We start from the raw sequence: 24726 nt of genomic DNA, 5'->3' as shown, positions 1-24726 counted from the left end.
GTTGGCTTCCTAACTGCTAAGGAGTGTGCTCCCAATTAGTACAATACCTTCCTATTTGCACTGAGTGGAGCGCACCCTTTTGCATGCACCAAGCAGGAGGTGAGTTTGAAACTTGCCTGTTCATTTAAACAAGTCTGGACCCATGATCTCCACGCAAATGACCCAACTTTAATTAGACCCTATATATTTTGATTTTTAAGGGGAAAGCAGTAAGCGCTCACACCCTTAGCATAAAGCAGCACCTGCTGTGTGCTCACTTCCCTCTCCGTTTGTCATTGAAACGGCTAGTAATAACAAATCCGTCAGGACATCAATAGAGTCCCTGTGTTGAATAATCACAGACTATCAGGCATGAGACTCGCAGCAGCAGCAGCAACGTTGCCTGTGACATCACTCCTGAAGCTCAAGCCCCACTCTAGGCTGCCTTCATTAGTCAGTGTGTCGGTCTGCCTGCTTTTTCAGATCTACTGGCTGTCACACGCGGGAGCAGGTTCTTTGCAGAGGAAGCACTTTAGAAACCAGAGAGGCAGTGGGAGAGACAGAGGAATCCAGCGGGAGAGTGGCAAGCAGCTCCAGAGAACAAAACAGCCACGCTTTGCAATATGAAATTCATCTTGCCTCCGTACTTGCTGTTCCTTTTTCCTCTTCTGGTTCTCAGCACCAGGTGAGTGCCCAGCTGTTTCTGACCTGGAACTGAGAAGCGGTTAAGGTGCAGTTTTAACCAGGCTTTTTCATTCCAGCTTTTCTCATGCTTGGAAGTTCAGACAGCATCTTCTGTTGAGCAGATACTAGGGTGGCTTTTATTTTCCTTTTCCTCCCTTTCACAATCTCTCTCTCTCTCTCTCACACACACACACACAGAGGGGAGATGCTTAAGAGACTTTGATTCTGGGTCATTCGCTAGTTAGTCAAGTCCATTCATCTTCTTAGTCAATAAGAGGAAAACTCCAAGCTCTGCAATGACCCAACACATTTGTGATTAAGCAAAACAGTTCCTGATGTCAATAATGCTCATCCAGCATTAGTAATTCTTCATGCGCTCCAGTGAAAAATAAGAAAGGTACAAAATAAGAATAGGGAATATACTTGGCTTTGTTATACATTAGATCTGACATCAAAACAACATTTTAAAGCATGGACCAGTTTTATTGCACTGGGAGTTTTGCAACAGAAAAATAGCCTTGTCAGTTTTATGTTGGTATTTGTGAGTAGCTGAGTAGCATAAGGTTGAGATGACATTGGGATGCTATCAAGATTGTTTAAAAGTTCTATTCATACATGAATAGCAAGCAGATGCATTTACGGCAATGGAAGAGGAAAGCCTGTAAAATGTGGGTTTTGCAGTTGTAGATATGCATGCGATCTTTATTCCTGAGAAGGGAGCACATACTTATCCGATTATATATATGCTCTGTCCTGTAAGTGAAAATTGGTAGAGTCACCTGGTAAACAGATGGAAAGTTAATACTGTGTGCAGGGTATGTTCTGAACAAGTAATTTCTTCAGATGCCTTACTGTCTGTGTGTACTTTTCAATTTTCTGAAGCTTATAAATGAGAAAGTGACAGTCTTTTGCTTTGTTGCTTATTAAGTACCCTGTAAACTTTTGAGTCTCTGGGAAATGCAATAAACGGTCTACACATAGCTATGCCTATCTTGGGAGATGGTCGCATCCCTTTCTGCCAAATTATGTTTTCTAGCAATATTTCTTTGCAGTGGATTTGGAAAAGCTTTTTCTATTTTGAGTTCTAAGCGTTTAGCCACTGAAGCAAGATTACTTGCTAAACTGTTGGGTTTTTAAAGGTAATCTACCTAAAGAAGGACTCCTGTCAAGTACAAGTGAAGCCAAGAAGAAAGGATTCAGGGAGTCATAGAGTGACCACAGATAATAAAGCATACTAGAACTAATTACTCAACTGTTCATACTTTAAAAGAACTTGTAATTGTAGATTCCCTCCTGCTTAATCAATAATGAACCACTGTAATGATTACATGCTTTGATAGACTGTGCAGATCCCTTTGGAACTTTGTGTTGTGATTTGACAATTATCTTGGGGTCTGCTCTGATTTTGTAAGTGATCTTGGATATGTTCTGTTAGTATGAATCTCTATATCAAGATGTATTAGTGATCTAGGGTTGTTTTAAATTTTACATATATCACCAAATGATACTGGGGCTAAATTCCAGTGGAAAACATAGATGGTCCAGTAATTCACCAAGAGATAAATGGGCTTTTGAGTGAAGTTCTTTTATCATTGCCAACTTATCCCCTGTATATACTGGGTATAAAATGAAAATAATCATTTGCATTTCCCCAGAATATTTTTAGAGAAAACTTGAAGAAACTTGGTAGAAGGAAATTTAATCAAAGGATCAGCTGTAACTTAAGATCTTACCTAATAAACTTTGAAAGGCTGTCACAAAAAATAACAAGGATGCTTCTTGCCTGTACAGTACATGAATACTGGAAGATTGTAAACAATCCCCTCTTTTTTTTTTCCAGAGGGGGTGTTATATGATAGGATTATGATAAAACTGGAAAAATATAATTTGATAATACCACAATACAAGCTTCCTCTGACAAGTGTTAACTTTCAAATATAAAGTTACTTTGCATGAATTCATCAGAAGCAGCCCTGCTAATGCTGTGGACAGAGTACTGCATAAAGATCCAGTCTTTAAAAATTACTTCTTAGAACTTGTTTATCTTTTAATGGAATGTCAATAATTAAGGGATTTGAAAAGGAACGTTTGGAAAATATATTAAATTGGCCTTAGAAACAACAGGAAGTGGTATTTAAAAAAAAATAGGTTACATTCCGGTAGTAATAAAAATGTTAACAAGAATTTGAGATAACACAGTCAATTTTTTGTTGAAAGTATCTTCTATTATACAAGCCAAGTATATTATGTATTAGGAGCCAGTAACAATCAGTTCCATATTTTAGGAGACTTCTCTGTACAAGAAGACAACAGTTTGTTAAAAGGTGTGTTTGAAGATATCTGCTTAAGAAATAGAAAGACTTGTTTATTGATAAACTCAGATTTTGTTGCAATGTCCTTATTTTAGGAAATGTGGACTGTGGGAGGGCACAGTCTTTAATTAGATTTTTCCCTTGATGAAATTATTGAAGTCAGTGACATTTCTCCTATCATTTATTCTAGAAGAATGTCATTCAGTCTGCAGCATCTCAGACTGTTCCTTCCTAACCTGTGGTTAATGTTCAGGCAATTGCCCAAACAGAGAAGGTTTGCAAGAACAGTGGCTGTACTGAAGATGGAAGTCTATTATCCTGCTGTGTGAAACTGCTTAGCTCAGGCATAGTTGCACCGTAAGTGGTGTAAGATTTCTTCACAAATAATTTTCTGTCAACCTACCATGTAAAAAAAAATGTAGGAAAAGTCTCTGCAAGCAACCCCAAAAGGAGGAGTTGGCTTAGTTGGTTGTGGAAGCCAAGCAAGGATGGGAGTTGTGTTTCATGACTGCGAAGTCATTGGCAGTGAGCGCACCGATGGAGAAGCTGGCTTTTCTTAGATGGGGCACTTTTGATATTATATGGTTGATCTAGGGGAAAAGATTTTAATCCAAACCAACCTCAGAACTTTTGGGGATTAAACTGTCCCTCCCTAACTCCATTGCTGACTGGGATTAGATATTCATAGTACACACTGATTTCACCCATGACCCAGTTAAATAATAAAACCACATTTAGCCCAGTTAAATAACAGTAACACATTTAGCCAAGTAAATGTAAAAAGAAATAGAAAACAAAAACCCTACTGTTAATTTACAATAAACAAATTAATAAATACATGAAGCAATAAAAGAAGCAAGCATTTATTAAGATCTAATTACCTGACTACTTAATGCAAGCTATACCAGATATGGGGATGTATCTCAGAGAAAGCCAGCTCATGTGCTGTCATTAAAGATGCCTCAAAAGGCAACGCTGCACCAAGAGGGGAAAGGCGGTGGTTATACTTAAAGACTGAGCAGGTTCACAAAGGTCCTTCAAACAGCCTACTCCTAAACCTTTAAAGGTAACAACTTAGCATCTTGCACTGCATTTACCAGTTTATTTCCACAGCACTAAACTGTAGTAGCTGAAGTTTCAACCTGGTTTTAAGAATAGTCCTATGCAATTTATATTACAGTAGTTAAATTAAGCTGCATTAAATCAAAACAAAACAAAACAAAAAACAAGTTTTCTGATCGTTCCAGGAAAAATATTCAGCTGACTCACCAAATACAAGCAAAAACATTTTAACATCTATGTATCTAATAGCAAAGTTGAATCTTGCAATACTCCCAGATTATAAATCTGAATTTTTCAAGGTGGTATAATTTATTCTGAGGGACCCCTTAAACCAAGTATTAACTACAGAAGCTTCAAATAATAGTATGAATATATTCTTTATGGAAGATAGCATGGAAGTGAATAGTGTGGGTGGAATCATTTTTACCTGAAGAAATGAACCAACCATTATAGTACCTAACCTACCTGAGCTTCAAAGAGTTGGAACTGATTAGTGCATGAATGAGAGACAATCAGGAAATCCTAGGGCCATGGGCTAATCCCAGAAGTTGGAAAAAGTTTTCTTTGAAAAAGGCAAGATCACTTTCATTTTGTTTCAGGGAAACTCTGTGAAGTCATTAGTAGTTAGTTTCTGAGCTTGACTCAGAAACTAAAGCTTTCCTTTGATAAAGGAGTGAACTTCATCATTTCTATCCCAAGTCACCATCCTCATCCACAAGCCAAAACATGTCCAGCTTAATGAGTTAAAAATAGCTATCAATTGGGACAGACCCTTAGTAGCCATTGTTGCCAAGAAATATTGCATAGCAATATCAGGGAGAAGGTTACCATGAGTTTTCTTTGGATGGCCAAATCAATGGTAGAAATTTCTTATCTCATGCAAGGGCAGCAGGATATATGATGGAGCTGGTGAACAGAGCATCTTGACAGGGTCTCATGATAGACCATAATGATTCTTGGTACCTGCCCGTGAACTTTGACTGCTAGTGAACGTTTCTAATGATATTCTCCTCACCATGTTCCTGTAATATATACAAAATCAAATGCAGTATAGCTGAAGTCTTTCTATTATTAATGAATCTTACATTAGCTATCAGCATGAGTATCAAGTTTCATAGAACTGAAATGAGGATATACAGACACACAAGCACAATTGTTGAAGATCACAGTAAGATCAAACAGCAGCCTATAAATCACTTAAGCCTTAGTATTTTAATTGCATCTGCTCCATTGGATTAGTCTATTGTGTTGAGTAGGCAGGGCCGCAACTAGGGGGGCAGGCAAGCGGGACATGTGCCCCGGGCGCCGCCCTGGGGGGACGCCAATATAAGCACTGGGGGGGGGCACCAAAATGAGTGCTGGGGGGGTTGCCAAAATGGGCGCAGAATCCATGTTTGCCCCAAGTGACACAGACCCTAATTGTGGGCCTGTGAGTAGGGGTGGTTTAAAAATAATGGAATGCAGTCACTGCTGCTCCATTGGAAAATCACAATCTGTTCTGTGTGAATTGATGTGAAGATTACATCTGAATGGTTAAAAGTGGTGTTACATGCAATAGGAAGTACAGTATAATAGAAAGGATTTTGCTGATACAATTAATTGGATCAGAAGAGTAAATTACTATATTTAGTACTATGCAGAATCTAGTGTGTGTTTAGTGTACATAACTCTGTAGATTATTCAAAATTAATTTATTTACGTGGACAAACAGCACTCTAAATTTACTTATTTATTTTTCAAATTTCTATCACTGCCCATCTCCCCCAAAAAGGTTTACTAGTCCTGTATTTTAATATTCTACAGAAGGTTAATAACGTTAATTTGTATTTCAAAAAAGATTCTGTTTCTGATTTTTTTAAAAAAACTGTTATTGATTTTCTTTTGTGATTACCATGGCATTGTCATTTTCTTTAATTATGTATTATGAAAACTGATATTCAGTACAGTTCAGATTCAGTCCAAAATTTAATATACATATTAGCATTTTTATTTTAAATATAGTAATAGATACTAGAAATTTGACACTGCTATTAAAGCACTATGTGATGGATCAATAATAGTACATGATGGATCAGTGTTTCTTCTGCTAATTAAATGCTACTTTCATTTCTGAAAGGGATTAGAACCCAGTGGAAGTTATTTTTGCATGTTGCCTCTTGCTCTCTGCAGATCTCCACATGACTTCTCAGGATTTTTCAGAAGGTCCAGAGCAGCTTCTCAAGGGCATATAAGCAAAAGGAAATAAGACTTGACAAGAGTTACCTTCTACAAGTTTTGCTAGCAGAAATATTTTGTGAATGGATTTTTGTTCAAAGGAACTCTGATTCTGATCATAAATTTAGAAGATTATGGGGTGCTGCTGAAAATTTTCCACTTGTAATTTTTGGGTCAAAACATACTAGCTACTGGACTGGGACTTTTCATTTTATATATATATATATATATATATTTAAATAGTCTTTATTAAATTATTTACACAAATAATACAAACATAAAATGACAAATCAACAATAAACATAAAATGCAAAAACAAGAGAAAGAAAAAAGGAAAGGAGAAAGAAGAAAGAGAAGAAGAGGTTTAAAAGAAAGGAAATGGATTTCCAACTCCCTAAGTAATACAATTTTATATCTTAACTAAATAATTTCTTTTCACAATTCACTAATTTGGTTACAATAATTCTACAGTTCTATTGAGATTATATAAGTCAAATACATAATATTTACATCTTGTATTATATTCATATGTTTTACACATTTACGTTAATTTTTGGGTCACTTCTACATAGTTGAAGAAGGGGGTCCAGTCATTTTGAAAATCTTCCACATTTTTATCATTTAGCTGGTCCATAAGTTTTGCCATCTGCACCAGATCCAGGGATTTAAATGTCCATTCTTCCATTGATGGGGTCAGTTCTTCATTCCACTTTGATGCATACGTAATTCTAGCTGCGGTGATCAAATATCGTAAAAGTTTTCCATGTTCATGTTCCAAATCCTTGTCCATGATGCCCAATAAATAGAGTTCCGGTGTTCTATTAATTTCTTTAGTCAACATTTTACAAATTATATTGTGTATAGATGTCCAAAAATTTTTCGCCTTCTTACAAGCTGGACTGGGACTTTTCATCCCCCAAACTCATACTACCAATACACTGCCTTTTGTTTTAACCCTGTTTCCCTTGCCCATTGCCTCTTCTTTCATTTGGCAAATGAGACCAGAAAAGACCAGGATATTATATACAAGCAGATTTCTTAACGCATTAGTCATCAAATGTTCTGACATATTTTGAGCATCTGTGATCTTCCTTGGGGAAAAGTATTTAACATCTACTCAGTAAGAGAACAGTTGTAAGTACTAGACTGTAATTCAGTCTCTAGCAAAGCTATGGCTAGACAATAATAATAGTAAAAAAAAAACCCTGATATACCTAGGGATGGTTGGATCTCTCTCTCAACTTTTTTTTCAAGTAGTGCAAAAAGGTTATGCATAACATAGATGCTTTGGGGCATTATCAAATGTAGACCAAACATGATAATTAGTTTTGGCTTGCTACTAGAAGAAATTTATTCTTGTAATATATATCTGGGGGCAGGGGGGGAATCTATATATTGCAACTCCTGTCATTAACATCGTATATTATATTTATCCAACCTGGTCTCATGTTTAGCTATTGACATGAAGGAAATCTATCTTTAACAGCACTTGAACATCATGACAATCTGTAGATGAGTCAGGCTGACTCTGTGGTACAAAGACTGAGTTAAAAATATAGCAAAGAAACATAACTAGTATGGTGCTTAAATATTAAATAAAATTTAATAAAATTATGTAAAGTGATACAAGCCAGGATCAGGCTCTGTGTATTATTTCCACTGGAATTTAAGAATATAAATTTGGTCTGGATTAGTGCTGGGGTGAAAGACATAATCAGGTTATTTATGGACAGCTTGGATGAATATTCATGAGCATTTTTGTTCATGATTCATTAGCCTTTGAGCAAAAAGTCTACGACCTTTGATAGATGTTGTTGTCTTACTTTAAAACAAGCTGGACAAGGGTTTCCCTTATTTTACTAACCTAAACAAACAATCTTATCCTTCTGACATTCCAGGCAATGTTCAGTGCAGCATCCAGCAATGCTTCTAGAGATATAATGTCTCAAATAATGACCCTATAATATTGTATATTATGATGCATTTTTTTTCTTCTAGTGAATTCATGATGGTGAGAGGGAAGGAGAGGGGAGGTAGCTGCTTGTGTGAACTGCTCAGTTAACTCTCACTTAGTGTGTGTGTGGCTATTCAGCATACAGTTTGTATACAGTATGAAAAATATTGATGCATCATTTTCAAAGCTTCCTCTGTAGAGGGCATATAAAAACGTGAAGTAACTCTTGAGTTTGCTACTGCCTTCTTCCATGACTTTTAAAAAAATCTACTGTACAATTCTGGGACATCCTGGTGGTCTCCCACCCATCTAATTCTCACCCTGCTTATCTCCTTTTCAAAATCTCAGCTCAGCTAGGTGCTTACCTACTACAGCATACAGTCCGTATAAGCAGAGATGTTAACTAGTCAGGTGGGTCTCATTTATATGAACTGGTTATGTCTGTCTGTGTGTCTGTCTGTCTAGCTCATCTATCTCAAGTTCCAAGTGGGAGATTGCCACCCCTTTACATGTTTAGCTCCTTTAAGACAAAAACATAAACACATTTCCTTTTCACTAATGCTTTATAGAACATAGGCACTAGCAATAAATTTACATGACTGTAACGATTGCCTAATCCCAAATACTCAGTCTCACAAGCTCGGGCTTAAAGATAACTGATTTATTAAAGGAATAGTATGCAAATACAGAGAAAGCTGAGAATGAGCAAAAGCGCGCCAAATACAAACTTAAAAGCCTTGCTTGTAAGCAGGTCCCGCCCCGTCGCCCGTCAGGACGCTCCCCCTCCCAGGTGCTGGAAGCCGTTAGACGCGCCTGGGAAAGTAACCTTGAGCAGGAGCGCAAACCCAAACATGCATTCCAAGCCCTCAAAACAAGGGAGGGCGAAAGAATGGAAAAACCCCGGGTGAAAGAACACGGAACAGAGAATGACATGTGAAACGTTACAATGTTAACCATACATTAGAATGAGAACATGACATATTGCCCCCCCAAAAGAAATTAGGGAGCCGGTTTGTCAGGATAGGCAGAGTGAAATTGGGCTACGAGACGAGGAGAATGCACGTCTGGAGCAGCAACCCATTCAGGATGAGGGAAATGTTTCCAGCGGATGAGGTATTGTAGAGTGGAGCGCTGGCGTCTGGAATCGAGGATAGATGCCACCTCGAAGTGTTGCTGGTTGTCAATCATGAGGGGAGGTGGAGGAATGGGTTGTGGATGCCAACGGTCCGACGACAGGCAGGGTTTGAGTAAACTACAATGGAAAACAGGATGCAAACGTTTAAGGTTGTGAGGTAAATCAAGTTTAAACGTAACAGGGTTGAGTTGAGCAACAATTGGAAAAGGACCGACAAATTTAGGACCAAGTTTTTTAGAGGGTTGTGGGGACTTGATAAACTTAGTTGACAAGTAGACTTTATCTCCGACCGCAAAAGATGGTTCCGGGGAACGCTTTGTATCAGCATGGCGTTTGTAGGTAGCCTGGGCATGGTGGAGAGCGAGGAGAATATTAGACCATGAGTCTTTGAGAGAGTCTGCCCAGCCAGCGAGGGTGGCTGGGAGCGGTTGAGGATGAGGAAGTTCAGGAATCGGAACGAATTCACGTCCAAAAACTGTTTTAAAGGGAACTTGACCAGTGGTTTGATGAATGGAATTGTTGTAAGCGACCTCAGCAAATGGGAGTAAATCGACCCAGTTGTCTTGCTGGTAGTTAACAAAAGCTCTGAGGTATTGTTCCAATGTAGAATTAACCGCCTCTGTAGATCCGTCCGTTTCCGGATGCCAGGCGGTAGAAAGCGATTGTTTTGTACCCAAAAGTTTCAAAAATGCCCGCCAAAATTGTGACGTAAATTGTGTGCCTCTGTCACTCACCAAACGGGCGGGGATACCGTGGAGGCGGTACACGTGGATGAGGAAGAGGCGTGCCAGCTGTTGTGCGGTGGGGATAGAAGCGCATGGGATAAAGTGGGCTTGTTTGGAGAAAAAGTCTTTGACGACCCAAATGACAGTTTTGCGTTGACTAGGGGGTAGATCAACGATAAAATCCATGGAGATATCCTGCCAAGGGACAGATGGAGTGGCCACCGGTTGAAGGAGACCTTGGGGCTTGCCCGGTTTGCGCTTTATTGCCGCACATACAGGGCACGCAGTGACATATTCTTTCAAGTCTTTGAGTAAAGTTGGCCACCAGAATTGGCGGCGAACGAGGTGCAAAGTTTTCGCGTAGCCGAAATGTCCAGCTAGCTTGTCATCGTGACAGCGCTGGAGTATGGTTTTTCGCATTGCTTCGGGTACATAGAGACGATCGTTGCGCCAGGCAAGATCATCGGTGAAAGTCAAAATGTGTCTATTGGCTTGCAACCAAGTATCTGTTTTAAGGTGGGAGAGCAACTGTTGTTGCAAATCGGAAGGAATTGACAAGGGAGGCGGGCGGCTGGAAGGCGGAGCGGCTGGAGGGGGAGTTGATTGCGCTCCTCTAGCGAGACGTGTTTGTCTAAGCTCCTTGGTATGGGCATAGGTTCGTAGGGCATTTTCTGCGCTTCCCGCCAACTGAATCCACCCATATAGCGTTTTAGGGTCATCTCTACCCAGAGCCCATCGAAGGATTTCGGGTTCAAGCCCCTGCTTGAACAATTCGATGATTGTTGGCTCAGACCAGTCTTCCACTTTTCCTGCCAAAGCTTTAAACTCCAACGCATATTTGGCAACTGGGAGGGACCCTTGGTAAAGTTTCCGCAGGTCATTTTTGGCCGTTTCTTGAGCTAGGGGGTCTTCGAAATGCTCTTTAAGTGCCCACAAAAAGTCATCGAAGTCCTCTAACTCAGTTGCCTCAGCTTGGCATAGTTGCACATACCAATCCGCTGCCTTTCCTCTCAGCTTGTTGGCAATGAAATTGACCTTGCCATGTTCAGACCGAAAATTTCGACCCCAATCCTCTATGTAGTGCTTGGCATTAGTAATAAAGAAGGAGAGCGTGGTGGGATCCCCATCGAACTTCACTCCAAATGGTGGGAAGGATCTTGCCGGCTCAGCTGGCTGTGGCGGTGCCGCTAATGTCAGCGTGCGCCGAGCCCCCATGGGTGGTCGATCCCTAGGAGGTCTTGCCTCTCGCTCCCCCCCTTGACGGGCTGATCGAGTCTTGCTTCTCCCCCGGGTCACCATGGTACTATGCCTGGGGTACTGTGACGGCTCTTCCTCCCAATCCTCCGGGGTGGGCTCTGCCTCTCCGGGTAGATCCTCTTTGGGTAGATCCTTGAGGATCGTCACAATTAAATCCATTTTATCTTCTAATGCCCTCATACGGGCCGGAGTGACCGGCTCCTCCGAGGGTTGGTTGGTTACCACCACCCTCGGTGACAAGGGGACTTCGTGCTCCCAGGTCAATTGTGGAGACCCCCTCCCCTGTGCTCTTTCCATGACAGTTCTATGTTCACTCCTGAGACTCTCCTGCATGGATATCAGCAGCTCGTCCAATTGGATATCTCGCAACTCTCGACGGGCTGCTCTTTGCGCTCTCGAAGTTAGCACTGGCCGGCTTTTGACCGCCTCCCGCTCTTCTTCGCTTCCCTCACTTGCGCGCAGTTGAGGTTGAGGTTCTGTCATCGCTAGCGTTCCCTCTTATCCAATGATTGGATGGGGCTAGCGGAAAATGGGTAGAATGATTCTCAGCTTTATGTAACGATTGCCTAATCCCAAATACTCAGTCTCACAAGCTCGGGCTTAAAGATAACTGATTTATTAAAGGAATAGTATGCAAATACAGAGAAAGCTGAGAATGAGCAAAAGCGCGCCAAATACAAACTTAAAAGCCTTGCTTGTAAGCAGGTCCCGCCCCGTCGCTCGTCAGGACGCTCCCCCTCCCAGGTGCTGGAAGCCGTTAGACGCGCCTGGGAAAGTAACCTTGAGCAGGAGCGCAAACCCAAACATGCATTCCAAGCCCTCAAAACAAGGGAGGGCGAAAGAATGGAAAAACCCCGGGTGAAAGAACACGGAACAGAGAATGACATGTGAAACGTTACAATGTTAACCATACATTAGAATGAGAACATGACAATGACTAGGTTTAAAAAACAAACAAACAGAAACTCTTAAAGCCACGATGCTAAGCACACTTGTCTCTGGGTAAATGGGTCTTCTGTGTAGATACTGGTTTTTTTGCTTGGCAGCATGAAGAAACAAGTACACTGCACCATTATTTATTAATAGAAACTTTTGTTGGTTCTCCTTTCCTTGCATAGGAAACATTTTCATCCCTAGAATTTAAAAAAAAAAACAGCATTGTTTAGCAGGGCCAAATCAGGATTTTTCATTCATGAACAGGCATGCAGTTTTAATAATAATGATATTTGTAATGCTGACACTCATTAAGTGTGCACACAAAATAACATGGCAAGGGTTTTAAATGGATTTTATATTAGTTTAATAGCAAGGGAATAGATGGGAAGAAGAAGACGAAGACGAAGAATAAGCATTATTGTTGTTGTTGTTGTTATTATTCCACCACATTCATGTATTGCTGGAGTAAGACACTGTGTAATTCAGTTCACAGGAACAAATTCCACATTAGACTTTTCACAGAAAAGAATCCATAAAGTACGTTTTTGGTTTTCTGTCTAGTGTTATGGCATAAAGTAGTTTGCTCCACACCTCCACTGTGTTGAGGAAACCGCCCAGAGTCCCTCTGGTGGGAGGAGATGAGTGGTGAAAAAATTGATAAATAAATAAAAATAAATAAATACATTCTAGCATGGTTCAGAATAACAGACTATATAGCATCAGAGAATCTCTGTAGATCTTAAACATGGCATACTTTCCTTAGCACTCTCCTATGGCAGTGAAGCCATTTTGACTGCCATTTTGAAGGCACTTCTATCAAATTAAATGGGATTGGCTGAAACATTGTATTTATATAACTCAATATTTTTTTTTAATATTGAATTATTCTTTAATAATCCTGTATTTTAAACATACATTAAATGTTTATTTCATTTTAATATTCTGGCAATTCACATATTTGTCATGTTCCCGTTTCGATGTTTATGGTTCCTCGTAACGTTTCACATGTCATATCTGCAGTTGCGTGCCTGCCTGGCCACGCTGGTAAATTTCCTTTGTGCTGACTTGTGATCTTCTGGAATGTATGTTTGGGTTATCTCTGCTGTTCAAGGTTACTTTCTCAGGCCGATTCTAACGGTTGCTAGCGTCTGGGGTGGGTGGTTGCTATGCTAGCCTGAGGGGAGGGTTTGCAACAGGAGCAAGGCTTTTTAAGTTTGTATTTGGCGCGCTTTTGCTCATTCCCAGCTTTCTTCGTACTTTGCATACTATTCATTCAATAAATTAGTTTTCTCTAGTAATTACTGATGAGACTCATTTTATTGGAATAGGCAATCATTACATAAAGCTGAGAATCTTTAATATCAGTCCGCTAGCATCCATCCAGTTTCCTGTGAGGAGTTTAGTTAGCGATGACTGAAACTGCCCCAGCAGTCTCAACCACCGGCTCGGGGGAAAGTCAGCTCTCCAGAGGTGAGGAAAGAGAGCCCATGGGACCGCGGAGAGAGGGGACTCTCACGCCAGGGTCGGATGACCTCTCTGAGGCAACGGATTCCAGTTGTGATACGGAGAAGGCAATGAAGTCAGTGGTAGTCAAGAAAACGGAGGGACCCTTGTATGGGTCGCCACCAGCCCCAGCCAAGCCGGTGTATTCCTCACTGTTTCTGACCGTGCAAATCACCAAAAGGACGAGAGCAGTGACACCAACGGAGACGGAGACGGAGAAATCCCAGCAGCTGGAGGCGAGGATGAAATCCATAGAGGATTTGTTGGCAAAGTTAACCTTTACCAGGGACACTCAGAAAAAGGAAAAGACGGGAGGTGAAGAAGGCAGTGACTCTCCTGACACCTCCGCGTCCCCAACACCCCCCCAATAGACAAACAGGGAAAGCAACGGAAATATTGGGGGGGAGGGCCCCCGCCGAGCAGGCCTCCAAAGAAAGCCTCCTTACCTTCCCCAAGTAGGGAGCAGAAGGAGAGGGGACGGAGCCGGGAGGGGGGGAGACGTGTGAAAGTTCGACTGGCAGAGGCTCAAGAAATAGCGCCAGAGGTGCAGGAGGAAGAGCCGCCACAGCCACAAAAGGCTAAGCACAAAAAGAGACATGATAGCCCAACCAGGGTCCGATATCGAGACTTTAATGTGAAGTTTAATGGGGATCCTACAAAGCTGTCATTTTTTTTGACTAATGCCCAAAGCTATATGGAAGAGTTTGGGAGCGTGTTTCATTCTGAGCGGGCTAGGATTAATGCTGTCGCCACCCAACTAGAGGAGAGAGCAGCAGACTGGTTCGTGCTACTGGTTGACATGGACGCTTTGGAGTTGGATTGCTTTGAGGATTTCATGTGGGCAATGAAAATGCATTTTGGTGATCCTCTAGCTGAGGAAAAAGCAAAGGTAGCCCTAAGGGAGTTGGTTCAAGGCTCCAGATCAGTGTCGGATTATGCACTGGAGTTTCAAGCACTGTCCGGCAAAGTAGAGGATTGGTCTGCCACCACCCTTGTAGAGATGTTCAAAGATGGACTAAGACCAGATATACTACGATGGGCAGTTGTATGTGGCGACCCAGCCACGCTGTATGAGTGGATACAATTGGCTGCGAAGGTTGAGCAAGCCCAAACTAAGTATACTCAAACTAAAAGAGGTCCCAAACAACAAGCAATGGCAAAACCTACAAGGCCAGCAGCTAGTGCTAGCAAACCAATGAGATGGTCATGGCAAGAAGAGAAGGAAAGCCATTTTGCCAAAGGATTGTGCCTGCGGTGTGGAAAGGAGGGGCACCTGGCAGCTGCATGTCCCCGCAGGAAACCAGAGGAACGGAGAGACAGATCGGCAGGGAAATCACCAGTGGCACCGAGGAAGATGAAAGCGACAGTAGCGGAGCTGGTGGAGGATGTTGACTTGTTTTATGGCGGACAAGACGAAAAAGAAACCTCCCAACCGGCGGAAAACTCCAGCCACCTGCTCTAAAAAGCGCCGAGGAGCAGGTGGAGGAAGATGGGCGCGATCATGTCTCGGTGAGTGGAAATTTCCCAACGTTGACCGTGAGACTTAAGCTGGGTTCCCGTACAAAAACTGTGGAACTATGGGCTATGATTGATTCGGGATGCTCACGTTCCTTAATGCATCCTGATGTAGTAGCTGCTTTGGAGTTACCCACCTTCCCTTTGAAACGTCCCATGATTTTCACCCAATTGGATGGATCTATATCGAGGGGGAAACCGGTCACCCAGTCTACAGCGTTAGTGGCTTTGCAACTGGGTAGCCACTGGGAAAAGTTGCCCTTTGTGGTGGCACCGGTGGGTGGTCCCTTGGTCATTCTGGGCATGCCTTGGTTTGTTCAACAGAACCCTAGTATAAACTGGGTACACCAAACTGTTACTTTTGCAGATGGGTTCTATAAAGCCCCTCCTGGGGATGATGAGGAGGAGGATAGCAACGTGGGGAGGGCAGCAGTGTCAACGCTGCATACCCTCGCTGTACCGTTGGAAGGACTACCAGACCAATACCAGGACTTTGCCGATGTGTTTGGGGAGAAGGAGGCGGATCGGCTGCTGCCTCATCGGAAAACTGACTGTGCCATTGAAATTCTTCCCAATGCAAAGTTGCCCAAACCAAAGGTATATGCAACGACCCCAAAGGAATTGGCTACTCTTCATGAATTCATAGACAAAAACTTACAGCGGGGCTTCATAGAACCAGCCAATTCACCAGTGGGTGCTCCAGTACTCTTTAGATCAAAGAAAGACGGAACTTTAAGACTATGCATGGATTTCCGCGGGTTAAACGCAGTGTCCCTATTAAACAAATCTCCTCTCCCGGTCATCAAGGAAATGTTAGCCCACTTGGCGGGGGGGGGGAATCTTCTCTAAATTGGACTTACGGGAGGCGTATTATTGCATTCGCATTCGGGAGGGGGATGAATGGAAAACAGCTTTTAATTGTGCATTTGGGGCTTTTCAGTATAAAGTGTTACCGTTTGGATTGTCTGGGGCACCTGGGGTTTTTATGCAATTGATAAATGGGGTCTTGCATGACCACTTGTTCAATGGTGTTTTGGTCTATTTAGATGATGTGTTAATATATTCAAAAACAATGAAAGAACATGTGCAATTGGTTAGGCAAGTGTTAACCAAATTGAGAAATGCTGAATTATATGCCAAGCTATCCAAATGTGCATTTCATAAAACACAAATTGATTATTTGGGGTATAGAATTTCAGATAAAGGCATTGAAATGGATCCTGCCAAAATTGAGGCTATTTTGGTATGGGAACCCCCACGCACACGCAAACAACTACAATCTTTTCTCGGATTTGCGAATTTCTATCGTCCATTTTTAAAAATTTTTGCTGAGATTGCCTTACCCCTGACTGAATTACTCAAAACAAAGGGTGTAGGAGACACCCGCAAATCAAAGAATCCAGGGACATGCCTAAAATGGATGCCTGCTTGTCAACAGGCGTTTGACCAACTCAAGCGACTGTTTACCTCTGAACCAATCTTGCAACACCCTAATCCTGACAGACCATTTGTGGTGCAAGTCGATGCCTCAGACTTTTCTATTGGTGCCCTCTTATTGCAAGCCGATGAGCAAGGACAATTAAAGCCTTGTGCTTATCTGTCATGTAAATTCTCTGAGACAGAGAGGCACTGGCATGTTTGGGAGAAGGAGGCTTTTGCAGTTAAAGCCGCTTTGGAGAATTGGAGGCATCTATTGGAGGGGGCGGCACACCCTTTTGAAGTGTGGACTGATCATAAAAACTTGGAGTCCCTTACTGCCTCTCGAAAGCTCAGCCCTAAGCAGGTGCGATGGGCTCAGTACTTCAGTCGCTTTGATTTCAAACTCAGATTCATTCCGGGAAAGAAAAACTTTTTAGCTGATGCACTGTCTCGGCAACCCCAAGATTCGGGAACAGCCCCAGATGTGGTGGGCACCCTCTGGACAGATTCCCAAATGGCACTAGCAGCAGTGACTCGCAGTCAGACGCGAGCGCAGCAACCTGACACTTCTGCCGGTCCTAGCGCGATACTTGTATCCGTTCCTGCAGATTTGCAACACAAGTTTCTGACAGAGTTGAAATCGGATACTTGGTTGCAAAACAATCAGAGCGAGGTTACTTTGAAGCAAGGTTTGGCATGGAAGGATGATCACCTCTATGTGCCTGTAACCTTGCGCAAAACCGTGCTATTCAGGTCTCATGACGATAAAACAGCTGGGCATTTTGGCTTTACAAAAACTATTCATTTAGTGCGCTGACAGTTCTGGTGGCCAACCCTGCGGCGAGATGTAAAAGCCTATGTCAAGTCTTGCCCTGTCTGTGCTACTGCAAAATGAAAAGGGGGGAAACCTCAGGGCTTTGTGCAGCCAGTGGCCAATCCCTCCCACCCCTGAGAGGAAATCTCTATGGACTCTATTGTGGATCTACCTCCTAGCCAGAGAAAGACTGTCATTTGGGTTGTTAAGGATTTTTTCTCGAAGCAAGCTCATTTCGTCCCTTGTGTGTCTCTACCATCTGCACAACAGCTGGCATGCCTCTTTCTGGTTCACGTGTACAGATTACATGGTAGCCCCGCCCGCTTGGTGACCGACAGAGGAACACAATTTACGTCACGCTTTTGGCGGGAATTTATGAAGCTATTGGGCACTAAACAGGCGTTATCCATGGCGTCCCATCCTGAGACAGATGGAAATACTGAGGCTGTCAATGCCACGTTGGAACAATATTTACGTGCTTTTGTTAATTACCAACAAGACAACTGGGTAGACCTCCTGCCATTTGCTGAAGTTGCTTACAATAATGCTGTGCATCAAAGTACTGGGGCAGTGCCCTTCCGTACTGTATTCGGGCGTGACTTTGTCCCTATTCCTGAATTGCCTCCACCGTCTACCTCACCCACCTCCCCGGCCGATTGGGCCTCACAACTGGCAGATTCCTGGCCAAAAATACAGCAAGTTTTAGCCGATGCTCAAGCCACTTATCAATGACATGCCAACATAAAAAGGGCACCACAACCTGTTTTTCAAATAGGGGATAGAGTATACCTTTCCACCAAATACATCAAATCCCCTCAACCATCCAAAAAACTGGCGCCCAAGTTCATAGGTCCATTTCCTATTGTTGCTCAGATTAATCCTGTTACCTTTAAGTTGGACTTACCTCACAATCTTAAGCGCTTACACCCTGTTTTTCATTGCAGTTTGCTTAAACCATTCGTGGAGTCTACCTATTGGCATCCTGAGCCGGCTGCACCTCCCCCCATAATGATTGATGGTCAACAACATTTCAAAGTCAAGGAAATATTAGACTCTAGACGTTTCCATTCCACTTTGCAGTATCTGATTCGCTGGAAGCATTTCCCTCATCCGGAGTGGGTCGCTGCACTGGATGTGCGCTCTCCCCACTTGGTTGCTCAGTTTCACGCTGCTTACCCTGATAAACCCGCGCCTTAACAATTAAGTTTTTTTTCTTTGTGGGGGGGCAGTATGTCATGTTCCCGTTCCGATGTTTATGGTTCCTCGTAACGTTTCACATGTCATATCTGCAGTTGCGTGCCTGCCTGGCCACGCTGGTAAATTTCCTTTGTGCTGACTTGTGATCTTCTGGAATGTATGTTTGGGTTATCTCTGCTGTTCAAGGTTACTTTCTCAGGCCGATTCTAATGGTTGCTAGCGTCTGGGGTGGGTGGTTGCTATGCTAGCCTGAGGGGAGGGTTCGCAATGGGAGCAAGGCTTTTTAAGTTTGTAATTGGCGCGCTTTTGCTCATTCTCAGCTTTCTTCGTACTTTGCATACTATTCATTCAATAAATTAGTTTTCTCTAGTAATTACTGGTGAGGCTCCTCTTATTGGAATAGGCAACCGTTACAATATTAGATAATTCATTAAACTGATACAGCCAACCCTACAATGTAGAATCTTTTTTAAACAACCAAAGACTACTCCTTATTAATGTATTTGCTTTGAGCCTCAATTTGTTGTCTTGGAAAACAGCCTATTTCCATTTGAAACTAATCAGCCACTGCATGATTCATTTGGGGCTACAGTCCAAATAAAATTTGGAAATCCACAGTTCCATATTGCCCATTGATTAGCATAGGAAAACTACAAATGATTGTAACTTTTTCAACATGTTAAAAGGTTAGGATGAATGAGATGTTCAGGCACAATTCATCCTTCAACAAGAATGAAATCTGGCCACTTTCAGAGAAGTAGATGTAGGAGCTAAGGTGAAGGATCTTTTACATGCTGTTTTCTTTTTTAAAGGAAAATAGCTGCAACCTTACTTTTAATAAAATTGGATGACATTTGCAGAATAACATTTGACTATACATCCCTCATCCAAATTATTGTGGTTGGAATGTGTGTTGTGAGCCATTTCCTATGATTAGAAAGAAGATCTGACATTATTATTTTCACACTATTCTTTCTTCCTCCTATTCCTATCATGGTGTTTTACGGAGCAATTGTGTTGGTTTTCACAATGTCTGGGTTTCTGTTCTGCTCTGCAGTGCTGAATTGCACATTAAATATTTGGAAAACCCTGTTTGGATATTGCTGTCTTTAGGTCCCATTTCATCTCAGACAGCCTCAGAATCAGTCCACACTGTTCTAATTTAGCTGGAGATTCAGATGAACCAGATGCGATTCCTAATGTTCTCTTTGAAAATGGTGGGTATATATTCAAGATCATATCGTGAAAACTGATTGGCTTTCTTCTTCTTCTTTAGCTTAACTTGGAGCTTGTACATGAGCAGTTTGTGATCTGTTCCCCAGTCAGCATCTGGCCATGTCTTTGATGCTATAATTGAGCTCCTCCACCTTCCTTTAGAAACAATATAGTCACTTTGATTTCTACAGACTCCATCTGATGATGTCCATGTATAGAGGTGTTGTTTTAGCTGTTTGAAGACAGTTTTAGCTATGAAGAAATCATTGGAGTGGCAGAAATTGATAAGTTGGTCTCCTGCTCCATTCAGTTTCCCAAGCCATACAGTCCAACTACATTTTCCTCTTTCATGTTTCCAACTTTGGCATTCCAGTCATAAATCACAAGCAGCACATCTTGCTTGCATGTTCTGTCGATTTCAAGTTGAACTTGATCATAGAAGTCATCACCCTCCTCTTCTTCTGCATCAGTGGTTGGAGCATAAACTTGAATGATGTCATATTAAAGGGTTGTCCATGAAGTCTAATCAATATTATTTGGTCACTGATTGCATGGTAGCCAAGTACTGTTCTTGCTATACCCTTCTGAACTAGAAAAGCAATGTCATTTCTTCTTTGTGTTTCATGTGCTGAGTAATAAATGGTATGTTCTTCTGACTGAAAGTGTCTGATCCCCATCCATCTCAATTCGCTGATGCCTAAAATGTCAATTTGTAGTCATTTAATTTCATATTTCACTGTATTGAGCTTTCCTGTGTTGATGCTTCTTACTTTTCACTAATTCTATCTTTGCAGCTTCAGATTTTCTTTTCCTGTATGGCAACATCAGTAACTAGATGTCCCAAAGGCTTTAATCTAGCCACATCATACACACCATTAGTACTCAGAAAGATCCTCAGCTCTTCCTGAAGTAGCATGTTGAGTGCCATTCAACGTGAGGGGCCCATCACCTGGCACTAAAATGTCAGTCAATTTATATTTTCTATCTATGTGGTTTTCTTGGTAAAAATACAGGAGTAGTTTACCCTTGCCTTCTCCCATGGAATATGAATTGATGCCTTTGCCATTGTCACTAAAGTGATCTTCTGCCTCCAGCACTTTCCTATATCGCTGCTGCCCAATATAGGTGCTTACTTGCTTTAGCTGGGCAGCTGGGATGACCTTCACTCCTTGGGTGACCCTGCTGGGTATACTTTTCACATACACTCCCAATATTCTTCACTCATCCCTCCCAGGAACACCCCTCCCCCCAATCACCATGAGGGAGTACAAGAAGACTTGGTGGGGGGAAAGGAGCTCAAATGTTATAGGCCTATGTATTTCTAATTTGTATGTGGTGATCCTCTCTGTCACAGAAACAATCATCTATTTATGTTTGCAAGCTCAGCTTATTCCAGAGAACTCAGAATTTACTGAGTATAGAAAAAAAGTTTCTGATATCAGCTCAGTATTAATTGCAACAGTTGAATGTGGTTACTGTCGCACCTTTTTTGAAATTCTCAAAAAGCTAATTTGCTTTGAATTTTTTTTGGAATATTAAGATGCAAGCTTTGGAAAATTAAGATCCAAGCTTGTCTCTGACATGTACAACTTTTCATATTTTTATATGTATTATATTGAAAGGATTTTCTTCTTGCACAACGTATTAAAAAAAAAGAGCTGTTGTATCAGAAGAATCACCTTTTCTGCACATACAAAAAGCACAGGACTTCATTCACAACATCATACAACATTTTGCAGATTTTTACAGCTAACTGTCCCCAGTGGGGATATTAACCTATGCCTAGGTTAATATCCTTTCAGCACCATTTGAAGACATTATTAAAAATTCTCACCGGCTTTTGAAATGTGGACCCTTTAACCTTGAGACAGATAGATATAGAGGATGGATAGAGGATGGATGGATGGATGGATGGATGGATGGATGGATGCACAGAGATAGATAATAGAGTGCAACAGCCCCTTTTGCTGAGATAATTATTAGGTTCATATTTTCTGCTGCCAAAATAATGTTTAATCTTTGCTTTAGAATGATTTTTTTTCTGCTTTCAATTGTACTTTTTATTATTTTAGCTAATGTTATATGATGTGTGAATATTATTGGACCACACCAAAATGAAATAAGCAGTCTTCTGTGGAGTCCTTGGTGCTCTCTGAGCCTTGTTGTTTTCTTGCAGACATTTCATTGCCAGGGTAGGCAACATGTTTCTCACTGAAGATGTTGCCTAGCCTGGCAATGAAACATCTGCAAGAAAACAGCAATGCTCAGAGAGCACCAAGGACTCCACAGTTCCTCCCTGAGCTACAAATATTCTCTTCAATAAGTAGTCTTCTGTAGGTAATGAACAAAGCAGCTCTTTCGACTCCTTAGACTTTGCAGAGGAATGTACCTTTGTGGACTGCTGCAATGAATTGAAATTACACTAGATCATTTTTCCGGTATATGCACTCCTCTTCAGCAATCAACCCACTGGAGTCCTGATAAACGTAATGGATCATCTCTATCCTCAGTATTTCTCCCATGGATTTCAATGCCACAAAAATCAATAAAGTTGCATTGGGAGCAGACTGAGTTTGAAGAGTTAATAATTTCTTTGATGTTTTATGACTTCAGAAACATTACCACATCCTTATTCAAATTTCTCCCCCCCCCAAAAAAAAAAAACCCTGGGTAATTTAGATGTCTTCTTGTTGTCTTTACCTTAATTATAAAGTGTGCTCCAACTTGACTGTATTCAGATAGTATTTTTTTTTTTACTAAACCAGCCAAACCAAAACCCCAAACCCTGAACTATTACCATGAGAATGGATTCTCATTATAATTTTGACACAGTCAGAAAGATTAGGTCTATTAATGATGGCTGTATACACTTTCTGAAGTCTTTTTTCTAAGCCCTTATGGCTGCTTCAAAAGTAGTTTTGGGCTATATCCACATACATGGGCATGAATGCACTTTTACAATCTTTGCTAGGCTCATCCTATATCTATGTTACTCCCAAGGTTTAAATCCTGGGCCTCTGCCTCCCTTAAACAATTGGGCTGTTCTTTTTCCTATCCCTAATCTGTATCTTGTTTACAAAACATCTGGTGTGAGAATTGGAGGCTCCTGTTTTATCATCACCTTCAACCATTATGTCAACTTACAAAAAGGCTCTGCATGTCCCTCATGCAGATACAGCTAGGAGCAGCTTTGAAAGCACCTGCCCAAGCCTAGAAAAAAATACAGCTGCTTCAGTGATGTCAAAGTGATCCTTTGTATGCCCTCACAGTCTCAAGCATCTGTTTTGAAGAGGTTGTACAACTCTACTCTCAAAGGTTGTCTCTTATCTATGATAGATATGTATGTTCAGAAGTCTAATTGCTTTGCTGGAGAGAGCAAACAACAAAGGAGGGGGTATTGTATTTGTAGGTGGGTTCTGCGTTTCACAAGGCTTAGAAGCCATCTAGATTATATGAATCCTTGGTTTAATGCTACAGTGTTCTTACCTCCTTAAGGAAGACTGTTAGGGGGAAGGTTTGGCCCATGCTGATTTACACTAGCTTCCGAAATTGCAAAACACATCCCATGCATCTCCCTCTGTATACCTAATTCTGTTTCTGTATAATTTCATGGCAAAAGTAAGAGAAGAGATGGGTTTTTAACTGGGACCCTTGTTTCTTAATTCAGCATAGTTCTGTATTAAATAAATGTATTTTATTTCTTACGAATTGTAGCTTAGCTACTGCTACCATGAGTTTTAAGGTTTGTTATTGACTTTTTTACAGACTTGAGTTTGTTTGTGTTGAGGTTTTCCTACTAACGATTAAGACTGCTATTGTACCTAATCACTTTGGCCGGGTGAAGAGGTTGTATTTGATTGTCTCCTTTCACATGCTTCATGCAAATCGCCTGGGGGGAGGATCCTGCCCAGACTTGTTTCTTACTTCCTCTTTTTCTCTCTGCCGATATGTAGCAAGCCAGGAGAGCTAAGTCCTTTAAATATGCTTTGCTTTTTGTAAATAAATTATTTTTATAGATATGCCTGGTGTGTGTGACTTTTCTGATCTCTCCTGGGCTAAAGGCTTTCCCAGCATTCTGCCAACAGGTTATGTGCCCAGTGAGCAGCCCAGTAAGCCCAGTAAAACCCAGAGAGAAAAGAGAGATCAGCTCCACACCTCATGCACAATTTAAAGGCAGGTAGCAAAGACCTGTGAAGATTTTATTTGGAGCCACCTGGAGATTTTCCAGCAACTGCCGGTCTACAGGACAAAGAAGCCAGCTGAGGTGACTTGCAAAAGAAGGAAGAAGCCATGGCTACCTCCCAGCCCTCAGCGATGCCTCTGGAGCGCCTATCAGAGACCAACTATTTGAATTGGGCCCTGAAGATGGAGATGTATCTTCGCAGAGAGAATCTTTGGCTGCCAATTGGTGAGCAACCCCCCCAAAATCCCAGTGCTGAATGGCTGAGACAGGACGAGCGGGCTAGAGCCACCATTATCTTGGGAGTTGAGGACAATCAGCTAGTCCATGTGCGAGGCATGCTGTCTGCAAAGCAACTTTGGGATGCTTTGAGAGACTTATACGTAAAGGCAACAGCAGGGAGTAAAGTTACTCTGACGAAAAAGCTGTACAGAGCCTACCTTGCAGAAGGAGATAGCCTTCCTGAACACCTGCATTATATTCAGCAGCTGTTTGTTGAGTTGCAGGAGAGAGGAATGGAATTTACACCTCTCACAAAATCCTATATCCTCCTGTCCTCACTAAATGCAACGTGGGACACGCTGATTTGTACCCTGGAGGCTATGCCTGAAACAGACCTCACCCC

The 24726-nt window shown here is 41.7% G+C and overlaps 1 protein-coding gene across 2 annotated transcripts in view; it reads left to right on the top strand.

The window, feature by feature from the left end:
• The first annotated feature begins 447 nt into the window (after positions 1–447).
• The window catches only part of LUZP2 (leucine zipper protein 2), a 376168-nt gene continuing 351889 nt past the window's right edge, over positions 448–24726 (top strand). For both annotated transcript variants that reach the window (XM_063293144.1, XM_063293139.1), the window contains exon 1: positions 448–664. In XM_063293144.1, the coding sequence (XP_063149214.1) occupies positions 603–664 (62 nt within the window). In that variant the 5' untranslated portion in view covers positions 448–602. The remainder of the gene's footprint in view (positions 665–24726) is intronic.

The sequence above is a fragment of the Candoia aspera genome, chromosome 1 (assembly GCF_035149785.1).
Source record: "Candoia aspera isolate rCanAsp1 chromosome 1, rCanAsp1.hap2, whole genome shotgun sequence".
NCBI lineage: Eukaryota > Metazoa > Chordata > Lepidosauria > Squamata > Boidae > Candoia > Candoia aspera.
The sequence above is the reverse complement of the archived record's forward strand: the minus strand, read 5'-3'. Positions and strand labels throughout refer to the sequence as shown.